The sequence below is a fragment of the Silurus aristotelis genome (assembly GCF_946808225.1).
Source record: "Silurus aristotelis genome assembly, chromosome: 27".
Taxonomy (NCBI): Eukaryota; Metazoa; Chordata; class Actinopteri; order Siluriformes; family Siluridae; genus Silurus; species Silurus aristotelis.
Window position 1 is genome coordinate 14,768,810 of NC_139600.1, and position 10,366 is coordinate 14,779,175.

The window sequence follows — 10,366 nt, forward strand, 5'->3', positions numbered from 1 at the left end:
CCTGACCAGAAATATCGCATCCTCAGCCACGCACTATCCTCAGAGTTCCTCTTTTACGGAACGGATGTAGGACATCACACACTCATCTAAAGACATAAATACACTGTGTCTCTGGTATGATTTTTCTCTTTCTCTCTTTCTTTCTCTTTCCCTTTTTTAGAATGGTCTGATTCAGTGTTTCTACATTGAGGACTGGCAGAGTGTAAATGAGTATCGCCACCAGGTGGCTGTGCGCAAGGTTTTCCCCGACCCAAACGGAACCCGGCTCGTCTTCATAGACGACGAAAGCAATGGATTTCTTTACTCTCCGGTATACACACACACACACACACACACACACACACACTCACGCAGTCTTTTATTCTCCCATTCTAACGTATATAAAACGATTATCCCTCGCTCTTATGCGATAGTCGATTGCTGAAAAAAAAATTATTCATGCCGATAGTTTTTCCGGGTCGCGTTACACAACACGAGCGGCCTCTAGAGGCGAATCACTGACACCACATGCTGTTTATTTGAAGTAGGTTTTTTTTTTTTTTTTTTTTTTTTACTGTTTTTATTCATTTGTAGTGTTATTTTTGTTTCAGTTTAAATACATATCTTGTGCTTTCCTCAATATTTTTTTATATATTTAATATATTGTGCATTGTGTGTATACTGTGCAGGTGGACGGCTTGCTTTTCGAGATTCCCGAGTTCTCCTCAGCCATAATGGGTGTACTGTGGGAAAACTCTGTGAACGATAAGTCCATTTTCGTGGCGTTCGATGAAGACAAAGTGTACACTTACGCCTTCCACAAGGACACCATACAGGGTGGAGAAGAACCTCGAGATTTATTTTTACCATTTTTACATTTTCAAATCTAAATCCTTGGCAGAAGTTTCTAAGTGATTCTGTACTGTTATAATGGGGTTTTTACATGTGTGCACCCTCATATTTATTTCCCCAGGAAAGAGGACGGGTTTATATGAATTAAGATATTGGAAAAAATAATTAATGGGGTGCCAATAATTTTACCATAGATTTTATTCAGAAAAAGAGTATGCGTGTAGTGTACCTGTTTGTTTTGTTTATATAATTATGCTTTTACAGTTGCATTGTTTTCCAGTTGTGATTATTATAACATCTCTCGCTCTGTCTAAGGTTCCAAGGTGATTCTTGCCGGTGCCACCAAACTGCCATTTTCCCACAAGCCCTTGCTGTTGTATAACGGCGAATTGACGTGCCAGACGCCGAGCGGCAAGACGAGCAGCACACTTCTGAACACACACTCTTTCCTCAACGTCACACAAAAAAGCAGCAGCAAAGAGCAGCTCCGGTCCCAGCTGCAGCAAGCCATCAAGCTTAAGAGGCACACACACACACACACACACACACACTTATGAGAATTAATATATACGTATTGCTTGTAAGTGATCTTTTCGTAGTGGGTAAATGTTGCAGTGTGTGTGTGTGTGTGTGTGTGTGTGTGCAGGTTCTCAGCGGCGTGGTCTTTGTGTTCAGCTCTGGGTGGTATCGAGGGCTGGGCGGAGCTGGGCGCGGCGTGTCTTCATCACATGGAGGTGGATTTGGCCATTCGAGTGTATCGCAGCATGAGCAACGTGGGCATGGTGCTGTCACTGGAGGACATCAAGGTGTGTACAGAAGCCACACGACCTGCACTGAATAGCCACACACACTTTGTTCACTTTGACAACCAGACGCCACACCCACTTAATTTTGTCTGACAACCGCAGAGGCCACGCCTACTTTTTTCATTGATTATTTCCTCCTGTTCTCAGGGAATAGAGGATCAGAATCTGCTGGCTGGACACCTGGCGATGTTCTGTAATGACTACAACAGAGCTCAAGACCTTTACCTGGCTTCTACGTATCCAATGGCAGCACTGGAGGTCTCAAACACACACACACACACATAAAGTAAAAATCATTGTAATCAACTCTGTAATTACATGTTTAAGCTCTCTCTCTCTCTCTCTCTCTCTCTCTCTCTCTCTCTCTCTCTCTCTCTCTCTCTCTCTCTCTCTCTCTCTCTCTCTCTCTCTCTCTCTCTCTCTCTCTCTCTCTCTCTCTCTCTCTCTCTCTCTCTCTCTCTCTGTGTGTGTGTGGGTGTGTGTGTAGATGAGGAGAGACCTGCAACATTGGGACAGCGCTTTGCAGTTAGCGAAGAGGCTTCGTCCTGATGAAATCCCTTTTATATCTAAGGAATACGCCGTACAGCTGGAGTTTGTGTGAGTGCTTTAAATACAGCAATTCAATTACACTTTTAATAAAAAAATAAAATAAAAAAAAGCCACACTTGCTGTAGCCTCCCGTACATTAATATTCGTTTTTGTGAGCCGGATTGTGTGTTTTTTGTATTGTTTTGTAGTGGAGATTACACCAATGCTCTGGCTCACTATGAGAAAGGCATCACTGGGGACAACAAAGTAAGAGCATTTTCTAGTATTTACAAGAGAGGCAATGCTGAAATTCTGTAGAGAGTTAAAAACGGTGTGTGTGTGTGTGTGTGTGTGTGTGTGTGTGTGTAGTTCCAGGAGCATGACGAGAGTTGTTTGGCTGGAGTTGCTCGCATGTCTATCCGGATGGGAGACATCCGCAGAGGAGCCGTCCAGGCCATCAAACACCCGAGCAAAACGCTGAAGAAAGACTGCGGCGCCATTTTGGAGGGCATGAAGGTGTGTGTGTGTGTGTGTGTGTGTGTGTGTGTGTGTGTGTGTGTGTGTGTGTGTGTGTGCGCGCTTCCGAAATCTAAGGAATCATAGAGGTAGCTAAATTCAATATTCAAAAAATAATAATTTTAATGATATAATTTACATTTGCAATTTCAACCAGTAGTTTTAATATGTAAATGAGATGCTAATTTGAACGCTGTATAAAATGTTAATATCCAATCAGAATTGTTAGCAAAATGATTATTTGAATGTTCGAAAGCGAAAGCAAATTGAGAGCTGACCATGCCCACCTTCTGTCAATCAATGTTGAAGGCGGGGTTTCCGTTGGGTATTTTGATGATTGGTGGAAGGGAACATGGCGAAAATCCGTTGCATAGCGTTTTCTTGTTTGTTTGTTTTTTCCGTTCCGCAGCAATATTCGGAGGCGGCACAGCTGTACGAGAAAGGCCAGTACTACGACAAGGCTGCGTCTGTCTACATTCGCTGCAAAAACTGGTATAACCTCTGGCCAGGACACACACACATATTTGTGTATTTACTAGAATTAATAAGTGAAGTTTTTTGGGGTCATGTGACTTTAAACTTCTGTGTTGTTTTTTTTCTTTCAGGGCGAAGGTCGGAGAGCTGCTTCCCCATGTGAGCTCGCCCAAAATTCACCTGCAGTACGCTAAGGCCAAGGAGGCGGACGGAAAGTATGCGTTCACGTCCTTCACGCGATAAACGCATCTAATTTCAGTTTCTAAAACGTGACCGCTTTGTGTAGATACAAAGAGGCCGTCTTGGCCTATGAGAGCGCCCGGGATTGGGACAGTGTGATCCGGATCCTCTTGGAGCATCTAAATAATCCGGAGGAGGCAGTCAGGATCGTGCGGGAAACCCAGTCCATTGAAGGAGCCAAGATGGTGGCCAGGTCTGACACGCGCCGATATTTATACAAGACCCATACGAACACGTGGAGCCTGATCCCATCAGCGTCTTTATCACCTGCAGGTTTTTTCTGCGCCTGAGTGATTATGGCTCAGCCATCCAGTTCCTGGTGATGTCACAGTGCAGCGATGAGGCCTTCCAGCTCGCCCAGCAGCACGGCCAGATGGAGGTGTATGCTGACATCATCGGTGAGGTCACACCTGGTCTGTCCTTCAGCCTTCACTTTCATCTGAGACTCTGTCTTTCTGTCTGGATTGTGTCTTTGTGTCAGGAAGTGTATTCACTTCCTTCCATCTTTCTATATTCTTTCTTTCTTTCTATTTGTCTAAGTGTCTATATAGCTGTCTATCCAGCAAGGTTTTCTGTCTCTCTTTCCCTTTCAGCCTTACTCTCTCTCTCTCTCTCTCTCTCTCTCTCTCTCTCGCTCAGCCTGTCTGTCCTTCTTTCTCGCGATCTACTTGATAAATATAGATCGAATAATCAGCAAGCACTCCCTCTTGTATGTGTCGTGACCAGGATCCGAGGCCAGTATGGAGGACTACCAGAGCATCGCTCTGTATTTCGAGGGAGAAAAGAATCATCTTCTGGCTGGGAAGTTTTTCCGGAAGTGTGGTCAGTACAGCAGGGTGAGTGGCGTGCTTTTACTCGGGGTTTCCTCCTGAAAAAAGTCTTAAATTCGCTGTTCTGCGTTTAAATAATTCCAAACAGGTCTGAATTTTCCCATGTCCACGTTACACCACCTTAAATTCTCATTCCCTGCTTTCTTACTGACTATCAGGGTGTTCAGCATTCAGAGGAATCATTCAATCTCTTTTTTTTTTTATTTACCTCTTGTCGTCTCTGTCTCACGCAGGCGCTGAAACACTTTCTGAAGTGTCCCAACACTGATGATAATGTGGCTATAGAAATGGCGATTGAGACGGTAAGGATGGAATGGTGATGATTCCCCATGTCTCATTACGCTAACATTTATTGTTGGGGAACGGCACCTTTTTTAAAAACACAAAAAAAAATTTGAAGGAAAAATGACTCTTAACCCTGGAAACTCCTTCTAACGATTTTCAATAGATTTCCTTGCAGAGATATAAACCGTAAACACATTCAGATTTCTTGTGTATTGCCACCGCTGTAATATTCCCTGTGTATGATCAGGTAGGAGAAGCTAAAGACCAGGCTCTGAGCAATCAGTTGATCGATTACCTCATGGGAGAGAGTGACGGAATACCGAAGGTAACATTTTTAATATCTTTATTGACTAACGTTAAGAAATGTAAACTTTTTTGTAAAAAAATCATCAAACACTCCATTACGAACGCAGGATATGAAACACAGCAGTTAGCACTCTTTCAAGGTCACTATATTAACAGAGGTCCCCACAAATTTAGTTTCATATTATCAAATTCACTTGGATTCCCATATTCCCTGGACTTGGAATATTTGACTCAGTGATTTTTTTTACCCAGGACCACAGATTTCCCTTCGTCCCCAAGTTCCCACATTTATTTCTTGGCCTGTTTTGCTTTTCTATATTTTCAGGTCCCTAGTTTCCCCTCACCTTATGTTTTCAGCTCCACGTCTTTCCACTGTTCTATTTAACCAGATCCATAGCATTACAGGTTGCTATGACCCCAGAATTCCCAGGTCTCTTAATTCCCAGGGTCCTATATACACTCTTTAAGTCCCAGTGTTCCCAGGTTTCTACATTTTCTAACCACTAGGTTTGCCATTGTCCTCTCTTATCCAGGTCCCCGTTCTCCCTAATTTGACTTTACACACACACCTTGTGCTCCTGCTTATTCTGTATTAATGCTCATTCATATTTTTTGTTTTTTTGTTTTGCTTCTGTCGCTTTCTGCATGTAGTCTCTCTCTGTGAGTAAAACAACGCCGTGCTGAAACAGCACAGGCCAACGTGTGTGTGTGTGTGTGTGTGTGTGTGTGTGAATAGGTGTGAGCAGACACTACAGTCGCATTTAAGACAAAACTACACTGATCAACTTGTCTATTGTTTCTGGGTTGTAGGTAGTAGGTGTGGTTTAGTGTTTGTGTAGCGTATGATTGGACAGGTGATTGAGGTCACGTGTGTGTGCAGGTGACTGACTGATGTTACTCCCGCCTTTTCTTTCTCAGGACGCTAAGTATCTATTCCGGCTGTACATGGCGGTTAAACTCTACCGGGAAAGTGTGAGGACGGCCATCATCATCGCCAGAGAAGAGCAGGCAGCAGGTGTGTGTGTGTGTGTGTGTGTGTGTGTGTGTGTGTGTGTGTGTGTTTCTTCTTAGCTTAAAACATTATATGAACAAAAGTATTGGGACACCTGACTTTTTTCAGCCATATCTGGTTCTTCACCAGATTGTAACCACTATATAACTTGGAGGCTGGGGTACAGGGGTATGTTAGTACTTCCTGTCACTGTTTAAGTTCAGAGATAGGAAGACTGTTATCTATCTAGCGGTCGGAATATAAACTCCCATTATTGTTGTATGATTAAATTTTTTAATATCGATATTGCGTTTTTGAGAATCGATGCAGTATCGGCAAAAAAAATATCACGATACTTACGTGTATCGCTATTTTCGTAACACCCCAGGTGTCTACAAACCTTTGGCCATTTAGTGTAGCTTGGGGAACGATGGGGAAAAAAAACGATTAGCCCACACATTTAATCTGTTTAATCACCATGGGGTGTGTGTGTGTGTGTGTGTGTGTGTGTGTGTGTGTGGTAGGTAACTACAGGAATGCCCACGATGTCCTGTTTAGCATGTACATGGAGCTTCAGAATAATAATATTAAGATCCCAGCTGAGATGGTTACCAACCTGATGGTACTACACAGCTACATATTGGTGAAGGTAACACACACACAGACACACACACACACACACACACACACACACACACACACACACACACACACACATTTCTTTCATCTGAAGTGCTGTGTGCAGGAACGTGTCCCATTATTGATTATCTGAACACATAATACATTTGTCAGATACACGTGAAGAGAGGAGACCATCTGACAGGAGCGCGTATGCTGATCCGAGTCTCCAACAACATCAGCAAATTCCGTACACGTGAGTCCTGCACACACACACACACACACACACACACACACACACACACACACACACACACACACACACACGTGAGAATTCAAAGGAAGGCGTGTGTCTATAGATATGCCAAGCCTCTGGAATTGAAACTGTGTGTGGGTCGTGTGTGTGTGTGTGTGTGTGTTTGCGTTTTTCAGATGTTGTTCCAATCCTGACGTCAGCTGTGATCGAGTGCCATCGTGCCGGGTTAAAAAATTCCGCTTTCAGCTTTGCAGCGATGCTGATGAGGCCGGAGTACCGCAGCCAGATCGACCCCAAATACAAGAAGAAGATCGAGGCCATGGTCCGGTAGGACACACACACACACACACACACACACACACACACACACACACACACACACACACAGCATCATTGTTTTGATTTTGCAGTTAGTGCTTTTATTGATGGGTGATTCCTGAACAATCTGTTCATTCAGGTCTTTAATCAGATCACTAAATCTCCGTATGTAATGTACAGGAAACAGAGCTGAGTGTTAAATTACATAAAGCATGTAAACCAGATCTTCAAGGAGCTCACTTTGTGCACAGGGGCATCACCATGCTGGAGCAGGTTTTGGGTTTCAAAGTTTAAGTGAATGCAAAAAGTCATTATAGCGCCATCTAAAGACGGATTTGTGGTAACTGATTGGAAAAGAACCACATAGAGCAGGAAAGAGCAGGTGAGCCAATAGTTTTCGAAATTTAGTGCATAAATAAATATACAAATACATATTTGTTTGTCTGTTTTTCTCCTTTTTCAGAAATATTGATTAACTTGTATCTATATTTCAATAAAAAATCACTTTCTGGATCAATCGTATTCACGCCATCCAATTTTTGAAACACTTTTTACACTGTCAGCATCGACCCATGGCACCGTTTTCATTTTTTGTGCTGTAAATTGAACTCCCATTAAAATCCCGGATCATGTTGGGAATCGTGTGTATAATTAGCGCTGAGTCATCAGGCTCATGTGAGGCTCACGGTGCGTCACAGAAGGTTGAGAAAAGTTCAGCGAAAAAAATATTTCAGAAAAGTATCTGCACAGCAGGTAATAGTGCTAAAATAAGAGAATGATGATTTTTTTTTTTTGCTGACAGTTGTGACATAACTTCTGTGTGTGTGTGTGTGTGTGTGTGTGTGTTAAGTCGTCCCGATACGTCGGAGGTGGAGGAGGAGAACTCTCCCTGTCCATACTGTGGCTTCAGCCTACCTGAGTGTGAGTTGCTCTGCCCCGGGTGCAAAAACAACCTGCCCTACTGCATTGCTACGGTAACAGTTCCATCTCAGTACACTAGCAAACAACCAAACCGAAAAAACATTTAGTGAACACTTACTGTATCCCAGGGTGCACTGAGATTACTCAGACTAGCTTGTCCTGTATAATTGTGTGTCTCCAATTTTGGGGTAACAGTTTGGGGTTTGGGGAAGAACCACATATGGCTGAAAAAGTTGTCCATAAAGTGTAACACACACATGCAGTCTTTGTTTTAATTGTTTTGTCTCGTCTCTCAGGGTCGTCACATGGTGAAGGAGGACTGGTGTGTGTGTCCACACTGTTGCTTTCCTGCTCTGTACTCCCAGTTTACACTGTACGTCCAATCACTGTCTCATCCGTCCGTCCGTCCGTCCATCCCTCCATCTATCTATCATTCCTTCATCCATCCATTCATCAGCAGTTCATACTGTATAAAAATGACCTCCAGCGTATGCAAAATGATATAAATGTGCCGTCATTTCCTCAAACCAATCAAACTCCCGCTACATTTAGTACGATACACAAACATGACTTTTTCATCCCGCCTTCGTTTGTGCTCCTCTGTTCTCATGAAATGTAACTAGAAATGGATAAAAAAAAAAACACGGTGCAGCTTCAATACACGAGAAAACAACATCCACGTGTTTCATTTCCTGCTGTATTACATACATGAGTACATTTATGATGGAAATTGTGATATTTGAACCTGTGTGTGTGTGTGTGTGTGTGTGTTTCCCACAGGCTGTTAGAGACCGAATCGGTGTGTCCCATGTGCTCTGAGAATGTGAGCGTGAGTCAGCTGAAGAAGATCTCAGACTGCTCCAAATATTTGCAGCAGGACCTGCATGAGCCCTGACACACACACACACACACACACACTTTCTTACACACTCCATCTCTTTTACACACACACACACACACACACACACACACACACACACACACACACACACACACACACACACACTCATCTTACTACCATTTGGCTTCTTTTTTTTTTCCACACACACTCTTGCATGTCTACAGCTGAGGCAGAAAATTTAGCTGTGTTTTCCCTTCAGATGGCAAATTTCGTGTGTGTGTGTGTGTGTGTGTGTGTGTGTGTGTGTGTGTGTGTGTGTGTGTGTGTGTGTGCGCATGTGCGTGTGTATTCCGCCATCCTCTATATGGAATAAAAAGCAATATAGAGTTTAACAATCAGCCGCCAGAAGAAAATGTTTTATTAATGCCAGTCGTTTTGTACAGAATTTGATTAACTATAGATTTGTGCTGAGCTCATGTTTATCTCATTCATAAATAAAAACCAGTTTTTCTCTTTTTATTTTAAGAACAAGTCCATGGACATTTGTTTGTTTCACTGCTCGCTATACAAAATGCCTGGATTTGAAACCCACAACGTCCACAACATCCATCCTTTTTTATATATATATATATATATATATATATATATATATATATATATATATATATATATATATATATATATATATATATATATATATATATATATATATAAAACGTGTGATCAATCAGCCGAGATCGAGCTCTGAATTTCATCTGAAAGTCTCATTTTATTCGACCCAATAGCGAGGCAGCTTTACACCTGCGAGATATCAATCAATATTACATTAATATTAATGGAGTTAATTATCTAAATCAGTATTTGAACATGTAAAGATACAAATAAAGTATGTTCAAGTAAATAACAATTAAAGTTAATGACTATATATACATATATACACATTGATCAGGCATAACATTAGAAGTTCACTGATGATCTCTTCATCATAGCTCTTGTTAGTGGGTGGATTTATTTATTAGGCAGTAAGTGAACATTTTGTCCTCAAAGTTGACGTGTTGGAAGCAGGAAAAATGGGCGAGCGTAAGGATTTGAGCGAGTTTGACAAATTGTGCCGTCTAGACGTCTGGGCGAAATATATCAAAAGTGCAAAAGGAAGGAACAGTGGTGAACCGGCGACAGGGTCGTGGGAGGCCGAGGTATTTCATCAGACATATAAAGGATATTTGTAAAAGGTAACACCCCCCGACACTGATGTCGTTTTTAGCGCAAAAAGGAAATTCATCAAGCAATCGCTGATAAACGTACCTCATGTGATATTATTCAGGAAGACCGATAAGACACCGAGAAAGAGAGAGAGAGAGAGAGGTTTCCCTCCGAGTGTAAACAGATAAGAGCGTGGAATGTAATTGCATGAATCCGTCTTGTACCTGCGTCACAAATACGTTCTTCAGGGCCGAACATGAGTCTTATGTACAGGGTCAGATGTTCCTGCATAGGACTTTTTTGTTTTGTTATGGATTTTTTAAATTAATGCGAAAACTATTTTACATCAGTTCAATGTGGAGAAAAGTTTGTGGACACCTGCAATTGTTATTTGCTTTTTGA

At 42.1% G+C, this 10,366-nt stretch overlaps 1 protein-coding gene across 1 annotated transcript in view; it reads left to right on the plus strand.

Annotated features, from left to right (window-relative positions):
* wdr19 (WD repeat domain 19) overlaps window positions 1-9,284 on the plus strand; it is a 14,218-nt gene extending 4,934 nt beyond the window's left edge. Inside the window, exons 14-36 of the mRNA XM_083532711.1 lie at window positions 1-66; window positions 161-310; window positions 669-816; window positions 1,147-1,354; window positions 1,478-1,637; window positions 1,785-1,895; window positions 2,125-2,234; window positions 2,375-2,432; window positions 2,535-2,681; window positions 3,091-3,173; window positions 3,287-3,370; window positions 3,442-3,588; window positions 3,669-3,793; window positions 4,122-4,231; window positions 4,459-4,527; window positions 4,758-4,835; window positions 5,735-5,831; window positions 6,332-6,456; window positions 6,600-6,681; window positions 6,858-7,008; window positions 7,850-7,973; window positions 8,217-8,293; window positions 8,701-9,284. The exon at window positions 1-66 is cut by the window's left edge and continues 57 nt beyond it. Coding sequence (XP_083388837.1) covers window positions 1-66; window positions 161-310; window positions 669-816; window positions 1,147-1,354; window positions 1,478-1,637; window positions 1,785-1,895; window positions 2,125-2,234; window positions 2,375-2,432; window positions 2,535-2,681; window positions 3,091-3,173; window positions 3,287-3,370; window positions 3,442-3,588; window positions 3,669-3,793; window positions 4,122-4,231; window positions 4,459-4,527; window positions 4,758-4,835; window positions 5,735-5,831; window positions 6,332-6,456; window positions 6,600-6,681; window positions 6,858-7,008; window positions 7,850-7,973; window positions 8,217-8,293; window positions 8,701-8,815 — 2,625 coding nt within the window. The 3' untranslated portion in view covers window positions 8,816-9,284. The remainder of the gene's footprint in view (window positions 67-160; window positions 311-668; window positions 817-1,146; window positions 1,355-1,477; window positions 1,638-1,784; window positions 1,896-2,124; window positions 2,235-2,374; window positions 2,433-2,534; window positions 2,682-3,090; window positions 3,174-3,286; window positions 3,371-3,441; window positions 3,589-3,668; window positions 3,794-4,121; window positions 4,232-4,458; window positions 4,528-4,757; window positions 4,836-5,734; window positions 5,832-6,331; window positions 6,457-6,599; window positions 6,682-6,857; window positions 7,009-7,849; window positions 7,974-8,216; window positions 8,294-8,700) is intronic.
* Window positions 9,285-10,366: the final 1,082 nt, after the last annotated feature.